This window comes from Chlorocebus sabaeus, chromosome 8 (assembly GCF_047675955.1).
Source record: "Chlorocebus sabaeus isolate Y175 chromosome 8, mChlSab1.0.hap1, whole genome shotgun sequence".
Lineage (NCBI taxonomy): Eukaryota > Metazoa > Chordata > Mammalia > Primates > Cercopithecidae > Chlorocebus > Chlorocebus sabaeus.
In genome coordinates, this window is record NC_132911.1 from 80,805,708 (window position 1) to 80,825,707 (window position 20,000).

A 20,000-nucleotide genomic window follows, 5' to 3' on the forward strand; every position below is an offset into this window, starting at 1 on the left:
TACAGATGATTCAGCCTAAGAAAGAGGAAATATCATTGAAAAGGGATTAGGTGCTGGGTAATTTTGATCTTCTAGAATAGACAAATCCCAGTAATGAAAGCTACTGTCTTTGAAAACAAACCTTCGTGTCATGACATTTACTTGTGCACAAACAAACCCTAGGCCAGCATCTGGTGTGGATACCTAAGGCTTTTACTGTGTTTGATTTGGCAAATATATGACTTCATCCATGCTTTGTATGTATGAGATGGAAATCTATGGTTGCAATGAATATTACATTGGCTACTTTTGCTGCACGCTATACCTAGTTTTATTATGTTGGACTCATTGAAGCAGAAGAAGTGCTGAAACGGGTTCAAGCCTATTAGTTTCAGGTAGTCATCTATCTTTTCCTTGAATTCCAGTGACAGCCGCATATAAAGGAGCTTGTATTCACTATGAAGACATTGGGTTGCGCAAAAAATATCATTTTTACATGCAAGTTTATTTAAACCTGAATCATCCCACATTTGTAATTCAGTCCTTGCATATCTAAGTTTTGCATTCCCTTTAAAAATTATCTGAAGGGCCTCTCTGCTCCCCTCCCCACACTATTCAGTACTAAATTTCTTTCAGGAGGCCAGTGAGAAAAGCGTCACTGAGATTTCCTCGTAGGATATAGTGTCTAACATATGATTCTGATTTGACTTAAACAAAGAAGATCTAAGGTTGGTATTAAGCCACAAGCAATGTAAAAAAAGCCTTAGCTGTATATTAGTAAGCTGGCTCCTGAAGTTACTGAGGAGGAATTAGAAGTACCTAGTGATAAGTTAATGTGAAAGACGGTACCGTCTAAACTTTATTTGAAAAAGATTGGAAATAGCAAGGCGTGTTTTTCCACTTTCTGTGATGGACCTTATCAAATTAGCTGCTTGCCTGGTTCAGAGAGGGCAAGGTTCTGTCTGCGTTCAGCGGTATCTTTCACATAGTAGTACCAAAACAGATTGCAGAATATATCCTTCTCATTCTTCAGAAGAATGTATAACAGAGATATCAGATTTGTGTTAATTCAATGCCCGTGTAATACTGAAGTATATGACATTATGCCAGGTCTTAAATGTCTAATATTTAGTACCTTGTAAAGGATGGATTCTGGGAATCTCTAGAAAAATTGATCTAATTTTACCATTGAGGAAAGAATCTGGCTTGGAACATAGCACAGATGCCAAGGCTCTGTCTTTACCAGTGCCACTTACTGCTCTGCAAAAGTAGTGGGCTCAATCACTCCCTAATGGGCTGATGAATTATTGTTCTTCCTTGGGCACCTAATTGTACCATCCAGACAGGACTTGGGCATTTGAGAGGATACAGACAATTGTATAATGGTAGTTATTTAAAACAAATTTTATCCCCATAGAAATGCCTTCCTGGGTTTATCTGTAAGGATAAAAAATAAGCTCTAAGCAAGGACCAACTAACTAAAAGCAGTTGCTGAAATGCTAATATTTAGCTTTAAAACCTTCCAGCCTTCAAGACAGCTCTTGTGGCTGACAACTAACATGAACATTTAACAAAGTTTTCTGCCTTCTAAATTGAATGCTTTTAGGTTTAAAAAATTATTCCATGGATTTTCTCTCATATGTATTTCTAATGATTAAATAACCACTTATATTTATTGTTTTTCTTTATATGTGTCATAAATGTAAACAAAAAATACTAGCAAGCTTACAAATTAATCACTATCTTCGTATGTTAGATGGGAAGGTAGTTTGAGCCAACTTTAACAGAATTTTTTTAGACAGGAAGGAATTAACATATGTTAGGAAGGCTATGTTTGTGTAAGCTGTTGTGCTATGTTGCTGACATTAATCTGCAGGAGTAGAGCTTTCAAAATGAGACGTGGCAATATGCAAGTTATATTTGTTGAATATTCATTCATAATAGAAAAGCCTTCTAATGCTTCATTTATATTGTCATTTAAATCTAGTGCCACTTTAGATTAATTATAATCCAAATTATAGCTCTGTGCAGTACAAGAATTAATACAGAGTTTATCCAGATTAATACATTTGCATTGAAAATGTAATATGTCTCTGCCTTGGCTAAGGGGACCACTTTTTAATAAGGGAGTAAACATGAGGAAAGATGGAAATTAACCTTCATTATTGCAATTAAAATTATCCTTTCATTCTAGTCTCATTAGAAAGAATACTGTACTGGTAATTATAATTTATAATTATTTGGAGTTGAATAACATCTTCTGTTATATCCAAGTTTTATAGTATTCAAACTTTATTAAAAACATTAACTCATTAATATAACTCTGTACTTAGTTTTTTTAAAAAAGATTTGCTTTGAGTATATGTGCATTATTGGATTTTTCTTACTTTTTATAAGTATAAACCATTTTACAGCCTTCTGTATTTTAGGGATTGAAAATTATTAAGAAGGCGGCATCTGCATTGAAATGAATTATGTCATTTTTTATATTAGCAATCTCATGCAAATTAAATAATCCCATAACTGACAAGTAATCATTTTTTTTTTCATCTATTTGGCAGTGCTTATTTGTAATTAGACTTCATTTTTTACTTAAAATGAATGAAAATGACATTGTTTTTTGAGAATATTGTGTTGTCCTCAATAACACTAAATAAATTAGGATCCTATTTAAAATTTTTTTCTGATCTAGGGTGACCAACAGGGTTTATTTCAAATAAAGTTGCAGACATAAACTATAAGCAATCATAAAACTTAAAACCTTCCTCAAATTAATTGACCCTTATTTAATAGGCATTTCCAGGACAACACAACTTAGAAAAAAGACCCCAGAGTTGATTTTCTATAATTTACCAGGGATGCCATAATATGAAACCTAAGATAGTACCCCTTTGAGTTAGAAAGGCATACACGCATAGAATGTAACATCCTTCGTCTTTACATAAATAATCCTGATGACTTGCCTCATCCTCTAGAATCTATTTTTGTCATGTTACCACATCTTGATATTCTCTACTTTCTCTTACTATCAGTGCCACGCATTTTTGAGGTACCTAGCTAATGTTAGATGTTCTAGCTTTCATTTATAACTTCTTTGTAATTTCAAGTAAAATGGTCTTTAGGAGGCTCCTGGCTTATATTAAGATTATGGTTTAAGTTAATTAGCCAGAAAAATTTTGAGGCTGACACATACTGTGTTGAGTACTACAGCCAAGAGTTGTAGCAACGGCCATGTGATAGTGACCCTAAAACTTAACTCTTACTTCTTTGATACAGCATAGAACATCACTAAATTCAAAAGCAATTATATTTTTGATGAATATTAATAAGCATAAAAATAAATAATTCTTAATATACATGGTATCAATTATACGTTATGCACACCAGTGTGTAGGCTTAGTAAAATATTCCAGATCTTGAAATCAATACATTTTTTGATCCCTGACAGTCTCAATATGAGAATAAAATACACATTATATATGCTTATGGAAATGAGTCCATAGCTATACATTTAATAGATTTAGAAGTTTCTGAAATATTTATTCTATTTCTGATGATCCAAAGGGCCTGCAAGCAACAAAGTCATGAAAATTCTCTTTTATCTTGTGTGTGACAGTCTTTGATAGCACAGAGACCCAGATCAACTTATTGGTCATGTCCAATGCCACCATGTACGCAAAAGAATGATAAGGGGATATGACAGAGTATTATTCTCCTAAGGAAATATATTCTTACTTATTAGTGTGGGAACTTTTAAAGAAACATCTCACAGGTGAAGGCAATTGATAGACATTGGTTGATTTAAATGGCAATAATTTTATACAACTTAGTTTGACACTTTAAGCAGTAAGTTTTATTTGAAAATATAAAATATCATAGTTTTCTTAAATGTTTGTTTTTTAACACTTTTAAAACAATATTCCAAAGCATATTCAACTTTGAGAAAGAAACATATATTTTTTTATTCCAGAGTTAATTATGACAAGAAAATAGGAATTATGACTTTCCTATTTTGATGTATCTTTTGATATCAAATACTTGGGCATTTTTAAATCAATGTAATGAAGGTTTTCAGTCTTTCTTGGATTTAAGTTCATTCAAATTCAAATATCATAAATTATTTTTTCAAATATCTAGAAATAACCTAAATATCTCCAACATATATATATATATATATATATGTAGACAAATGTACCAACTCAAATAAATTCTAGTGCTTGTAAATCTAGAAATCAGTATCAGTGTAATCTGATGAAAACTTTGCATTAATTCTCTGTCTACTATGAACCACAAGAGAATAAAATTATTGTCATGATGTCATTTAAATTATATTTTAATTTTGGTCTGCATGGAATCACTCTTGCTTTTATATTTCTTTCTGAATTTGAAATTTCTGAAATTATTTATAAGGTATAAAACATGCATCTCTCTTCACAGTTGAAATAGAATGTATTTTTTTTGTTTATTTTTACTTTATTTCCATAACATCCTTGACCTTATTTTTAAATTAAAACTGGGTTATTTTGCAATAAGGTGCAATTTGTTCATTTATATGAACCGTATGTGGATTGAAAAAAAAATCAAGATAAATCTTCATGCACAGCATACAATCAGATTACGCCTGGACTATATATTTACGCGGGGTCTGATAGCAATCAATGGTTTAGCTTCATTGCATTTCAAGATGTATTTGCACCCAGTTGTCCAGTGATAGTGTCCTCACCCTGGAAATAATTTAGTTGCAAATTGACTGGAAGATGGTGAAAATTGAAAGTTAAAATTAGAAATACTCATAATAAACAGCAGAAAAAAGGTCAGATGATGCCATGCTATGATGAGATTGGAATGGCTGGTAAATGAGGTTTTGTGTTTGTCGTGAGATGTATGTGACATGCCTACCCAATGTCGCTGTAATATCTAGCCTTGCAGAGGAGATTATTGGGCAAATTGATGCTGGAAAGAATTTTCTGTTAGACTGGGAAATTAGAATTGCACTCTTTTCTTTGATGTGTATGAGGCTCCTACACATTACACTGCTGGTCTAGGCAAAATTTGAAATAATTTTTAACACCAAATATTTGGATTAACCTCATAAAACCATTGTCTTCTTGAGATTTGTACTAAATGTTATATGTACAGCCAACTGCTGAAATATCTACAGCAAAGAGTAAATCACTAATAGCAGCAGCAGATGTATGTGATTAATTTTACAATCCTTTCCATTTTTAAATCCATTCATGACATAAAATTATTATTATTTGAGTTTCTGAATTATAATCAGTCAACCCTTCTCAGAATATTGAAATATTTTAAGCGTCAAAGAATTTCAGAAAAGAGATAGGTAATTAAATGTTAGTGGAAATAATGATTTTTTAAGTTAGTATTTGTGAAAGGGAGTAGATTTGCTTTAATGTGGTAAAGGCATTCTGAGACACCAGAGAGCATGTGTTATTGATGAATCTTTCAAGGCCACCTAGGGTTATCTAAACATGAAACAGGAGTACATTTGAAAATACATTTATAAAGTCCACTTAGTCAGTGGACAAAAAGAAATGTTCTTATTGCCTTTTGAGATTAACATTATTTAAAACTGCTTATAGGTTCTTTTTGTGATTCAGTGTGTTTAGAATCACAGCTGTTTGAAAAACATAATTTTTCTCATTTTGAAATTGTGTTTTTAAATTGAGTTGTTCTATTCTTTTTTGGGAATCAGGGATAATCATACCAGAGAAGGAACTAAAAGTTAGTGTGGCAGGGGGTACCCAGCCACTCCTGCTGGCAAAAGAAGAGGATGTTGCAACAAAAAGGTCAAAACCTACAGAGGACAATAAATTCTGTCATGAACAGGTAAATATTTTTTTCCTCCTTTATTGTGTAAATCTTTATTTTTTATTGCTCCTGATAGTTTTAAAGCCCCAAATGATTCCATGCTGTTGAAATGTATGTAGACATTGCAATTGGCAATATAATTAACTCATGGTATTACTTCTGATGTTCTAAAGTCATCAGAATACATTAACTATGTTCAAATAGCTAGAAGAGAAGATTTGAAGTGGTCTCAGTACAAGAAATAATGAATGTATGAGGTGATGGATATCCCAGTTACCCTTATTTGATTATTACACATTGTAAGCATGTATCAAAATATCACATGTACCCCTAAAATACAACTACTATGTATCAAATGAGAACTGCATTAACTAATAGTGGCCATGTTTATTCAATATTTTCCAGTTCTATCAATGTCCTTATTGTAACTACAATAGTAGGGACCAAAGTCGTATCCAGATGCATGTCCTATCACAGCACTCGGTGCAGCCGGTCATCTGCTGTCCTCTCTGCCAGGACGTCCTCAGCAACAAAATGCATCTCCAACTGCATCTGACACATTTGCACAGTGTGTCTCCAGATTGTGTTGAGAAGCTGCTTATGACAGTAAGGATACCAAATATTGATGCATGTGTGACAAAATCTGTGTTAAGAATGTCAATATAAAATCTGTAATTATTGGTTTATATTATATTGTTTATATTATATTGTATTTCTTCAGAGCTACTTAAAGCTCTGTTATTGCTCATGTTATAGTAATCACACTCAAGGCCCATATGTGACCTCTTTTGCTTGGAAAAAAATATAGAACAAGGCATCGCTTAGTAAAGAACATTATTTTGCAGTCTTCTTTTTATATCTATAATGTTCATCAAATAACCCCAGTGGGCACCTTGCATTTCAAACTTGCTTCATTATCATTATAAAAAAAAAAACCCCTTACAGAAACCTGTAAGCCATAATAATAATAATAATAATAATAATACATTGCCACAGCATTGATCTAAAGTTTGAAGGTGTGGCATTGATCTGTAACATCCACAAAACATCCCTGCTTTGGTTAAGGAAAAAAAAAAAAATTTAAGTGGGATATGCTACCAGCAAAAGAGAGATGTGATGGAATTTGTGATTTCTGGGGTACATTTGACATAAACCCCTTTGGTTTTCAAAGGTGCCTGTCCCTGATGTGATGATGCCAAACAGTATGCTACTGCCAGCAACTGCCTCTGAGAAATCAGAGCGGGACATGCCTGCAGCCATGACAGCTGAGGCGTCTGGGAAATATTCAGGTATGCCATCTTATCATCAAGACTTGTGGACAACACAAAGCTTAGAGGCTTTGCATTTGTGGTAGTGCCCAAAGATTATTACTATCAAAAGATTTTTGTAAAGCATGGGGGAAAAATGTATGCCATTTCAAAGAGCCATATTTTCCAAGGCATATTTTATGTCTGGTTATCTGTAAGTGACCTCAGGGTCAGATACCCAGGAAAATTCTGTGTGATCTAATTCATGAACACCAAGGGATGGCCCTTAGTATCACACTAATTGCAGCAAGCTGTAATGACCTTTGACTTGCTTCCCTTTTCTGTAATTTCTTGAGGCCAGAGGTGATTTGTTTGCCTTTATATTCCCAGTACCCAGTCCAGTGCTTGCCACATAGTAGTTGCTCAGTAAACATTTCTTTAAAGAATTAGTTAAGCAGAAGCCTTTAGAGGCCCCTATTTATAATATTAATTAATATTTAAGGAGTAGATTTTCTTATTGTAAGAGAGATGTTTGTGCTTTTTCCTAATAGGTGAAAGTCCAATGGATGACAAAAGCATGGCAGGTCTTGAGGATTCAAAGGCTAATGTGGAAGTAAAGAATGAGGAGCAGAAACCAACTAAAGAACCCTCAGAAGTCTCAGAATGGAATAAAAATAGCAGTAAGGATGTGAAAATCCCAGACACACTGCAAGATCAATTAAATGAACAGCAAAAAAGGCAACCGCTCTCTGTTTCTGACCGCCATGTCTATAAGTATCGCTGTAACCATTGTAGCTTGGCTTTCAAAACTATGCAGAAGCTTCAGATACATTCCCAGTATCATGCAATTCGGGCTGCGACAATGTGTAACCTCTGCCAGCGCAGTTTTCGTACATTCCAGGCTTTAAAAAAACACTTGGAAGCAGGCCACCCCGAACTGAGTGAAGCCGAACTTCAACAGCTGTATGCCTCCTTGCCCGTGAATGGAGAACTGTGGGCAGAGAGTGAAACCATGGCCCAGGATGACCATGGCCTAGAGCAGGAAATGGAGAGAGAGTACGAGGTGGACCACGAAGGGAAAGCAAGTCCTGTAGGAAGTGATAGTAGCTCTATTCCAGACGACATGGGCTCTGAACCAAAGCGGACCTTACCTTTTAGAAAAGGGCCCAATTTTACGATGGAAAAATTCCTCGATCCATCTCGTCCATATAAATGTACAGTGTGTAAAGAGTCATTCACCCAAAAGAACATTCTCTTGGTCCACTATAATTCAGTTTCTCACTTGCATAAGCTGAAAAAAGTTTTGCAGGAAGCCTCCAGTCCTGTTCCACAAGAAACCAACAGCAACACAGATAACAAACCCTACAAGTGCAGCATCTGCAATGTTGCATACAGCCAAAGCTCAACACTGGAAATCCACATGAGGTCTGTGCTCCATCAGACAAAGGCTAGGGCTGCAAAGCTGGAGCCCGGTGGTCATGTGGCTGGTGGGCACAGTATTGCAGCAAATGTTAACAGCCCTGGCCAAGGGATGTTAGATTCCATGAGTTTAGCAGCTGTAAACAGCAAAGATACCCATTTAGATGCCAAAGAATTAAATAAAAAGCAAACTCCTGAATTAATCTCTGCTCAACCTACACATCACCCACCACAGTCACCAGCACAAATTCAGATGCAACTACAGCACGAATTACAACAGCAAGCCGCATTCTTTCAGCCTCAGTTTCTAAACCCAGCCTTTTTGCCTCATTTTCCTATGACCCCAGAAGCACTGCTGCAGTTTCAGCAGCCTCAGTTTCTCTTTCCATTTTACATACCTGGGACGGAGTTTAGCTTGGGGCCAGATTTGGGCTTGCCAGGCTCTGCCACATTTGGGATGCCTGGCATGACAGGAATGGCTGGCTCCTTGCTTGAAGACCTAAAGCAGCAGATTCAAACCCAACATCACGTTGGCCAAACTCAACTCCAGATACTACAGCAACAAGCACAACAATACCAAACCTCACAGCCCCAGCTGCAGCCGCAAAAACAGCAGCAGCAGCCGCCACCTCCACAGCAGCAGCAGCAACAGCAGGCAAGCAAATTACTGAAACAAGAGCAAAGTAACATAGTGAGTGCAGACTGCCAAATCATGAAGGATGCGCCATCTTATAAGGAGGCAGAAGATATTTCTGAAAAGCCAGAAAAACCAAAGCAGGAATTTGTAAGTGAAGGTGAAGGACTCAAAGAAGGCAAAGACACAAAGAAGCAAAAATCCTTGGAACCATCCATCCCACCACCCCGAATAGCTTCAGGGGCCAGAGGAAATGCTGCCAAAGCGTTATTGGAAAACTTTGGTTTTGAACTGGTCATTCAGTATAACGAAAACAGGCAGAAGGTACAGAAGAAAGGCAAAAGTGGTGAAGGCGAAAACACTGACAAACTAGAATGCGGAACATGTGGTAAATTGTTTTCCAATGTTCTTATTTTAAAGAGTCACCAAGAACATGTACATGGGCAATTTTTTCCATATGGAGCGCTAGAAAAATTTGCTCGTCAATATAGGGAGGCCTATGACAAACTTTATCCAATTTCTCCATCTTCTCCAGAAACGCCACCCCCCGCCACCACCTCCTCCTCCCTTGCCTCCGGCTCCTCCACAGCCGCCTTCTATGGGTCCTGTAAAGATCCCCAACACAGTTTCTACTCCTCTACAAGCCCCACCACCCACTCCTCCCCCGCCACCACCACCACCACCACCCCCTCCTCCTCCTCCCCCACCTCCTCCACCTTCTGCTCCCCCGCAGGTCCAACTGCCGGTTTCTCTGGACCTGCCACTCTTTCCTTCCATTATGATGCAACCTGTGCAACACCCTGCACTTCCTCCCCAGCTTGCCCTGCAGCTGCCACAGATGGACGCACTATCTGCAGACCTCACCCAACTTTGCCAGCAGCAACTCGGATTAGATCCCAACTTTTTAAGACATTCGCAGTTCAAACGCCCACGGACAAGAATTACGGATGATCAGCTAAAAATCCTGAGGGCTTATTTTGACATCAATAATTCTCCAAGTGAAGAACAGATCCAGGAAATGGCAGAGAAATCTGGCCTCTCCCAAAAAGTTATCAAACACTGGTTTCGAAATACACTTTTTAAGGAACGACAGAGAAATAAAGATTCGCCATACAACTTCAGTAACCCTCCTATAACGGTTTTAGAAGACATCAGAATTGATCCACAACCCACCTCTTTAGAACATTATAAATCTGATGCATCATTCAGCAAAAGGTCTTCTAGAACGAGATTTACTGACTACCAGCTTAGGGTTCTGCAAGACTTTTTTGACACAAACGCTTACCCAAAAGATGATGAAATAGAACAACTCTCCACTGTTCTCAATCTGCCTACCCGGGTTATTGTTGTATGGTTCCAGAATGCTCGTCAGAAAGCACGAAAGAGTTATGAGAATCAAGCAGAAACAAAAGATAATGAAAAAAGAGAACTCACTAATGAACGGTACATTCGAACAAGCAACATGCAGTACCAGTGTAAAAAGTGCAATGTGGTTTTCCCCAGGATCTTTGACTTGATTACGCATCAGAAAAAGCAGTGTTACAAGGATGAAGATGATGATGCCCAGGATGAAAGCCAAACAGAAGACTCCATGGATGCCACCGATCAAGTGGTGTACAAGCATTGCACAGTGTCTGGCCAAACGGATGCAGCCAAAAACACTGCTGCCCCTGCAGCAAGTTCTGGCTCTGGGACCAGCACCCCCCTGATTCCATCACCCAAACCAGAACCTGAGAAGACCTCTCCCAAACCTGAATATCCCGCAGAAAAGCCAAAGCAGAGTGACCCCTCTCCCCCTTCTCAAGGCACCAAACCAACCCTGCCATTAGCATCGACTTCCTCAGACCCACCGCAGGCATCCACAGCCCAGCCACAGCCACAGCCACAGCCACAGCCACCAAAACAACCCCAACTTATCGGAAGACCTCCCTCAGCCTCTCAAACACCGGTCCCTTCCAGTCCACTACAAATTTCCATGACGTCTCTCCAGAACAGTCTACCTCCACAGTTACTACAATACCAGTGTGATCAGTGTACAGTTGCCTTCCCAACTCTGGAACTCTGGCAGGAACACCAGCACATGCACTTCCTTGCTGCTCAAAACCAATTCCTTCACTCTCCGTTCTTGGAAAGGCCCATGGACATGCCCTACATGATATTCGACCCCAACAATCCGCTGATGACTGGACAACTGCTGGGCAGTTCCCTCACTCAAATGCCACCTCAAGCCAGTTCCTCCCACACCACAGCCCCCACAACCGTTGCTGCTTCCCTAAAAAGGAAACTGGACGATAAAGAAGATAATAATTGCAGTGAAAAAGAAGGAGGGAATAGTGGTGAAGATCAACACCGAGATAAACGCTTGAGAACCACGATCACGCCGGAACAGCTGGAAATACTCTATGAAAAATACTTGCTGGATTCCAATCCTACCAGAAAAATGCTTGATCATATTGCACGCGAAGTAGGGCTGAAAAAAAGGGTCGTGCAAGTCTGGTTCCAGAATACACGAGCGCGGGAGAGGAAAGGCCAGTTCCGGGCGGTGGGTCCAGCACAGTCTCATAAACGGTGTCCGTTTTGCCGAGCCCTGTTTAAAGCAAAGTCGGCCTTAGAAAGCCACATTCGTTCACGGCACTGGAATGAAGGAAAGCAGGCAGGTTACAGCTTGCCACCAAGCCCTTTAATAACCACCGAAGATGGGGGAGAAAGCCCACAGAAATACATTTATTTTGATTACCCATCTTTGCCATTAACTAAAATTGATCTATCAAGTGAGAATGAATTGGCTTCTACAGTGTCAACACCTGTTAGTAAAACAGCAGAGCTGTCGCCGAAGAATCTTTTAAGCCCTTCTTCTTTTAAAGCAGAGTGTTCTGAGGATGTAGAGAATTTAAATGCCCCTCCTGCTGAGGCTGGGTATGATCAAAATAAAACCGATTTTGATGAGACTTCATCGATTAATACGGCAATCAGTGACGCCACCACCGGAGACGAGGGAAACACTGAAATGGAAAGCACCACAGGAAGTTCCGGAGATACGAAACCGGCTTTGTCTCCCAAAGAGCCAAAAACTCTGGATACTCTGCCAAAACCCGCAACCACACCTACCACGGAGGTCTGCGATGACAAATTTCTCTTTTCTCTCACAAGCCCATCCATCCATTTCAATGACAAAGATGGCGACCACGACCAAAGTTTTTACATCACAGATGACCCGGATGACAACGCCGACCGCAGCGAAACGTCCAGCATAGCGGACCCGAGCTCCCCAAATCCATTCGGATCCACCAATCCCTTTAAATCCAAAAGTAATGACCGGCCGGGTCACAAGCGTTTTCGAACGCAAATGAGCAATCTTCAGCTCAAGGTTCTCAAGGCTTGCTTTAGCGACTACCGAACTCCAACCATGCAAGAATGTGAAATGCTAGGGAATGAAATTGGTCTGCCCAAACGCGTGGTCCAGGTGTGGTTCCAAAATGCCAGGGCAAAGGAAAAGAAATTTAAAATTAACATAGGGAAGCCTTTCATGATCAATCAAAGTGGAACGGAAGGCACCAAACCAGAGTGTACCCTCTGCGGGGTGAAGTACTCTGCCCGCTTGTCCATCAGAGATCACATTTTCTCCAAACAGCACATTTCAAAAGTGAGGGAGACAGTTGGCAGTCAGCTCGATCGGGAGAAAGATTACTTGGCTCCGACCACGGTTCGGCAGCTGATGGCACAGCAAGAACTTGATCGTATAAAGAAAGCTTCAGACGTGCTGGGCTTGACGGTACAGCAGCCAGGCATGATGGACAGCAGTTCTCTCCACGGCATCAGCCTGCCAGCAACCTACCCCGGACTTCCTGGCCTTCCTCCAGTCCTTCTCCCCGGAATGAACGGTCCATCCTCCTTGCCGGGATTTCCACAAAATTCAAACAGTAAGTCATTTAAAGGAGAATCAGTCTAGTTAATTAAGTAGCATCAGGTAGACAATCACATGTAACCAAGACCGGGGTGCCTTTGGATTTATTTTAATTTCAGCTAGTGAAACCAATACATTATTTAAAGTAATATTATATGGGCTATAGCTAATTACCATGAAGTAGATCAACCTGAAACACACACACACAAAAAATAAAGACTAGGTAGATCATAGCAGATTCTCAGATATATATTATTTGTATTATTACATCTCTATGTCATAGAAATATTATATTTATATACTAATTTCAATCTTGATTTCAGATGGCATTCCAGGACAAACATGTGGTTTAGTATTTGGTACACATATTTTAAAAAAAGAAACATTAATTAATACATTTATTGGTATTTTAATTTATGGTCTTTCCAAGGGATGGGGCAGTGGTGTTTTTGTTTGTCCCACACGCCACCACCCTGTGACACCCAGAGTTCAAAAGTTGAGTCCTTCAGCCACAGGTATTCACCCACATGGTTCCTAGCAGATTAATAGGGCTTATGTTTAAAGTTCAACAACTAAAAATATGACTTCTGTGATAATACAAAATTAACATTGCTATACAATTTTGAGTTTTGTAACCTCCATTGCTACTTGTTATTTAAATAAACTCAGCAACCTTAGAAATACGTTAATATTACTTCATGCCTTTCTTCCTTACTTCATGCCTTTCTTCCCTCACGCCTAGCCCCAGATAAAGTTTCTACTTCAGGCATAACAAATTTGTAAAGCTGTTTGAGGCAACCTCAGATGCTGAATCTAATTGTGTGTTCATCAAAAGATAAGCAGTTTGCACAGTTTGGCTTTTGTGAATAAGTATAGGTATTCAAATATATTATGTTAAATAAACGGATATAATGTGCTGGCCAGTCGTGTAGCCAAAAATAGAACAAAAGTTATACATCACCCAAAATAGAAAAACATAGTTCTTTATAATTTAAGTAAGTTTTGTTTTCTAAATTATCAATGATTTTTTTCTTTTTAAAAGGATAATTTAGCATGTTAAACGGACATCTAGAATTCACTAATTATATATATATCTATGTTTACAAAAAATAAGGAAAGCTTTTTTCGTTTTTACAAGTTGACTTTTTACATAAATTTCAAACTTTTCAATTCCATCATTTTCTTACAGAAAAACAAAATTGCCACTATGATCTTAAGTTATTTTAACTTTTAGTTTGGGAGGTGTGAAAACAATGACATCCTATGGCCCCTCAGCCACTGCCAGCTTATCTGGTTTTCTGTTCTGAGTGAGTTGGTTTTTAAGAGAAGCAGAATGGAACTATACATATAAAGAATGTCACCAAGAAAATGTCTGCCATGTTCCTTCCGTGAACTGTCATACCACCTTCCCTCACCCCAAAGGTACTTTGGGCTTCATTATCTAGACAATTTTGGAGCCTTAAATATTAGAGCTATAATTAAGTGTTTTGGTTGTACATTGTATTTAAGTAAAACACAAGTATTTGAAGAATAATGCAATGACAGTTTTTTGTTTGTTTGTTTGTTTTTGGTGTACGGTACAAGTCTTGTTATTTTCTGGTCCCATTTTACATACAACTGATTATTAACTCAGAAAAATATCTTATATGGAAAGATTTCTATGATCATTTACGTAAAGTAGAAGAGTTTTGATATTTTTACATGGGCTAAAAACAGTTGAAATATCTGTACCTTTAATCTTCAAGTCTCCTTTGATTGATGATGACTGTGTTGTCATCCCAGTAAGTGGTGGTCAAAACACCTTGTTTTTTTCTCCACTGAGTCTGAAGGCCTTTGTTGGGACAGTTGTCCTTCTGCCAACTGCCCTTTGGTCAATCACTCTGATATGGGCAGCCAGAGGGCCTAGGTGAAAGAAAGTGAGAAAGGAGGAGAAAGAGATATTTATGAAATATTTAAATAGACTAACCTTTTTTTCTCATGCTACTCAGCATAAAGTATATCCTCTCCCAAAAATACAGGTCCTATTTGTAATAGCATTGGTGAGAAGATATTGGAGGCAGTCACTTCACAGCTAGGAGTATCTTTAAACACACAAGGTACCCAGGAACTCAGAGCTGTTATATCTGCTGCTTTATTAAATCATGGACCGAAACAGACAGGAGAGTGTTATAAAGAGAAGAACTCCATGAACATTGCTACCTACTGAAATTTTCAGTTTCTCTCAACTTAGTCCTTTGTGAGAGATTTTAAACATTAATACCAGTGGGGCCCCACCTAAGCGCCTGAGTTCCCGCACTTTCAGTTCATGTCTTTATTAGGTTAATTTACTTATGGTGGGTAGTGCTGATTTTTTCAACCAGCTCAGTAGAGCTGCGGTTCTCCATTTTCCTATGATCATTTTCTACTATATTATCTGTCACCAAACAATTATCTTCTTTGCTTAATGGGAGAGATAGACATACCAGCTAAGGCAAAATCAAAAGAACATTATAAGTAAAATATTTCTGCATTTCTTACAAGCCCTGGGCTCTTGCTACAATTTGTTATTAATATGAACATCTTTGAGAATATGACAAGTTCCTCTTGGCTCCTTTTTAATAAGATTTAGTTATGGAAAAGCCTTCATTTTAAGCATGTCTCATCCCTTTGAAAGCAGGTTCCAAGATTTTAAATAGAAGGAAATCACTGAAAATCACTTCAGTGAATATAAGATGATTATAAGAGTTTATTCAAAGGCTACACCCCAAAAATAGCTTAACTGCAGTGTAAAAATGTTCAGTTTTAGTATTTATCAACTTCTGAATTTCCTGGTTTAAACATACACTTTATTTTATTTTGGGAGGTAGAATTGTTTTTCTGGTTGGATATTGACTTTAATACTCACAAAACTTTCTTACCTTCCAAGATATCTGCAAATTTTTTATTCCTTCAAAATCACTAAGAAGGCCCTTTCCAGCATAATATTCATCATGTATGCTTGCTTCCTAAGCAGTGGCTAGCCCTGTGTTCAGTATCACTACCTACTATTGCTTTGCTCACTTTTTAATAAAATGAATTATTTTTTCTTTAATTTTTGTTCACATCCTAGTTTTTCTATCATGATCATACGTAAAAAAGGGAGAATGGCCATAGAAAATCAATTTATGTTTATGTACCTGGAAAAATTAGAAAACTTTAAATTTGTATTTTATCCTTTAGAGTGTTAGCTGGCTTTGGGATTATGCCCAAAGTGAATAAAAAATTACTTGCTTTTCTATTTTTAATTTATTTACTTTATCATTTTAAGCAGTGACTGATTTTAAATGTTCCATTAGTGTTTGGAAATACTGCCTAAGCTGATTTCCTTAAATGGAACTTTAGAACATGCCTTTTGCATTTTTCTCATACTTTAATGTAATTTACTAGCACATTTGGGGTAAATCTAGATAAGAGTAAGTCCTTAATAATTTTAGCACAATTGTCTTTGGCCCCGTGTACATAATTATTTTCATTTCCAACCTCAGATATAAACTTGAGGGACCTCAGTCAAAGAAACTTGGAGAAAATGAACTACATATGAGTACATTATGAAGCAGGCATTTTCTTCTGAAAGCATTACTTTCAGGAATAGGTAACTGTTTCAGAGAAACAAAACCCAACAAAATGATGGTAGTATGAGAATATTTACAGAAAAAAATTTAATTCTATGTGAAATTTCTAAGAACTGCAGTGGGAGTTGGGAAATAGGAAAGAATGTATATTTAAAATCTAACTGGATAAAAGATAAAATTTGATGCACATTTAATTGTAAATTACCACCACTTATTCCACATCTCTGTTACTGTTCAGCTTTTCTCTTCTATTTCTGGTTTTCTGGCTACTAATATTTTACTGCAAATTTTTATAGGCTTATTTATTTTACTAGTAAGCCAAATGCACATAGTTTATTATTCTTAATCTACATGTCTTTTCCCAAAATTTTTAGAGTAGCTCATTATTTAACTCAGCTTTTTTCGTCAAGATGTTGAATATTTTTTTAATTCCTGATAATCTTTGATTTAGGATTATTTGGGATTCCTATTGCAGTCTTCTCAAAATCTTTATTACTTCATTATGTAACCCTAGATAAAAACATGTAGATCCTATATGATGGGAAAGACTAAGTCAACAACTATTGATCCATCTTGCTTTCTAACCACAATTACTGTTTTTCTCATGTCTCTGTTCCTTAAAATTTATCTTGTCTTAAATTTTCATGTCAGAGATAGGGAGGCCAGTAATTTCCTCAGATTTAGGGGGGAAATTAGGTGAAAAGGAGTACAATTATTTTTTAGGAAGTTGTACTATTATGAGATCTAGAACTAAGGTTGGTTTTGTGAGTAGGCAAAAGAATCTGGCTACCAATGTAATATTTTAGCAATGCAAGTAAAGTGTCCTCCACCTGAATCACTCAGGTCTGAAATTTTACAATTAGATACTAATTCCTTTAACTGGACATATTATCCTCTGTTGAATGGAAAGTTGCATAGACTGTGATGAAATCAGAATATCATAGCAGGAAGGAACCTAAAAAATTATTGAATCTAGTATATATTGAACCTTTTTCATACTACTTTATTCATTTCTTCAATTCTTTCTTGCTAATGAATTTTTATAAACATGCTAGTAGAAAGGCAATACCAGACACAGAATTTAGGAATAAAGGCAAGGGAGTTATGCTTGTGGACCCCAAAGAGAAATCTTTTACTTCACAGTTTTCCCTACGGCTAGGTCTAAGTCCCAGGAATCTAGACATCTATTACTAAATTGGATTAAAGATCAGAGAGTTTATTCATTCATTCCTATCATACACCAGTAAGGCTTGGGCCATTTTTATTTACATTTCTTTTAAATGTGTGAGCCATTCTTCAGTAAATATGTGTATTTGCTCTCAGTTTTTTTCTGGAAATATAATGTTATTTTCCTGGATTTTCTTTCCTTTTTGCATCTTAGATATTTGAATTATTTAACCCCTGAAATTGATTCAATTAAACCAGAAGATAAATTGGACTGACAGATATGAAATGTAGTCTCCTCTAGCTCATCTGCCATTGAGTTATAAATTCTCTTTGTCAAGCACCTAACACTCCTAGGACTCAGTTTTCTTATTTAAAAATGGAATGTTTAACATCAGTCCCCCACTGCCATTGAGGATGCTGGGAGATTGTTCTCTAACATCATGGAAACTCCTTAGAGACTATCACTATTACAGCTGTAGAAATTATATCAAAGTAAGTCAGAGAAGACTTGGGTGTGGCAAAGTTAAAAAGAAGAGCAGCCAGTAATACCCTAGGCTAACTGAGGGTAACATGATAAGGATAAGGGTCAAGGAGGGAGTGATATTGACTTTATAGTATCTTGAATGCTAAGCTTTCTCAGTTGGGTAAAGATCAATTAAGAAACTATGGAGGCTTTTTTTTTTTTTTTTTTTTCCTTAGCTAAGGAAAAAGAAGGATGCAGTTTTTATGTCTCTCTCTCTCCGTTTTTTTTTTTGTTTTTTTTTTTTTTTTACACTCACATGTTGCATTTAGCATGGAGGTAAGACTATGACCAATATTAACAAGATGGCTCTATGAAGTCGTATGATAATTCCCTCTAGAGCTATGCACTGGTAATTAAACTTTATTCGCCTTCTCCTGGTTAATTCTTCCTTGTGCACACCAGACCTCCATCACAGTCCTTGTCATGATCATTTGGTAAGCCGTCCCTTGTTCAAGAATGAATTACTATCAGCCAGCCATTAGACCTCTGGTCTGTTCCTTTTGCAGTCAACTTTACTTGCCTCTAAAAACATCTTCAGAAAAGGCACAGGCTTTTGCAAATCCCTTTTCTGTCCTGAGCTGTCCTTCAGTTTCCCAGCCAACTATTTACCTCATAAAAATGGCTGTGTAATAGGTTATTATCAGCCACTACGTTATATTGGCTACTTGAAACACAGCAAAGATCTTTTACATTCCTGTAGGAGCCATGCTGTACCCACAGGTTTCTGCCTACTGATCATTCAGTTTCCCTGCTCTAATGAGGTGAGAATCATGTTTGCGTACTGCAAGCAAACCTGGAAGAAGCATATTTTGGAGGTGGTAAAGTTGACTATTAATATATGCAGTTCCTATCAAGTACTTGGTTAGGCAAGTGGTCAGGATGGTAATGAACAGCTTAACCTACACTCTTAGAAATGAAATCATGCTAACCTTGTTCAGTCCTAGTAATGAATGGCTCCGACTTCACTGTTGTTTGTTTTTTGGTGTCTTCAGTGATCATTTACTATCGCTATTTAATTAGCTTATCACCTTCTTTATTCAATGTAAACGTATTTTTCTAGTGGAACATAGGCAGATGGATTTCATTTTATTTGATAGATAATTACTTTTAGTGAACGTGGTAATTATCGAACTGCTCAAGTGAAGGACGGAGAGAGCCTGCCTTCCCAGAGGTACAGTAAAAATTGCTTAAAATGAGTAACAGAATAGGGATCTTGCAAGGTGTATCAATTAGAAGGAACCACTATAGTTCACGATGATTTTTTTTGTTATTCATCTTTCATAACATGAGAGCCTGTTTTCTGAGTAAAATGTTGCTAAAATATGCAGCTTACATTCTTAGCGTTACTGGTGGGGGTTAAAACTAATATAAGAAATGTTGTAAACACAGGAAAGCCCTATGTTGAAGTTTCAGGTGGTGATCATGAATTTCCTATTGTGTATAATACATCTTTTCTGATATAGCAATGTCCTTAGTGAGTTGTATTTAGGTGTTAAGCATACAAACTTCCGATGTTGTTCTGTACATTGACAGTGACTGTCTCTCTGTTGTTATTTTCAGCTTTAACGCCTCCCGGTGCAGGCATGCTTGGGTTTCCTACTTCAGCTACTTCGTCTCCTGCCCTGTCTCTCAGCAGTGCCCCCACCAAACCTTTGCTGCAGACTCCACCACCTCCACCACCTCCTCCTCCTCCTCCTCCTTCATCCTC

The 20,000-nt window shown here is 37.4% G+C and overlaps 1 protein-coding gene across 1 annotated transcript in view; it reads left to right on the top strand.

Moving 5' to 3' along the window:
- ZFHX4 (zinc finger homeobox 4) overlaps nucleotides 1-20,000 on the top strand; it is a 188,888-nt gene that overhangs the window by 164,827 nt on the left and 4,061 nt on the right. The window contains 6 exon segments of the mRNA XM_008000930.3: nucleotides 5,693-5,826; nucleotides 6,214-6,414; nucleotides 6,980-7,097; nucleotides 7,607-9,651; nucleotides 9,653-13,028; nucleotides 19,853-20,000. The exon segment at nucleotides 19,853-20,000 is cut by the window's right edge and continues 4,061 nt beyond it. Of these exon segments, the coding sequence (XP_007999121.3) occupies nucleotides 5,693-5,826; nucleotides 6,214-6,414; nucleotides 6,980-7,097; nucleotides 7,607-9,651; nucleotides 9,653-13,028; nucleotides 19,853-20,000 (6,022 nt within the window).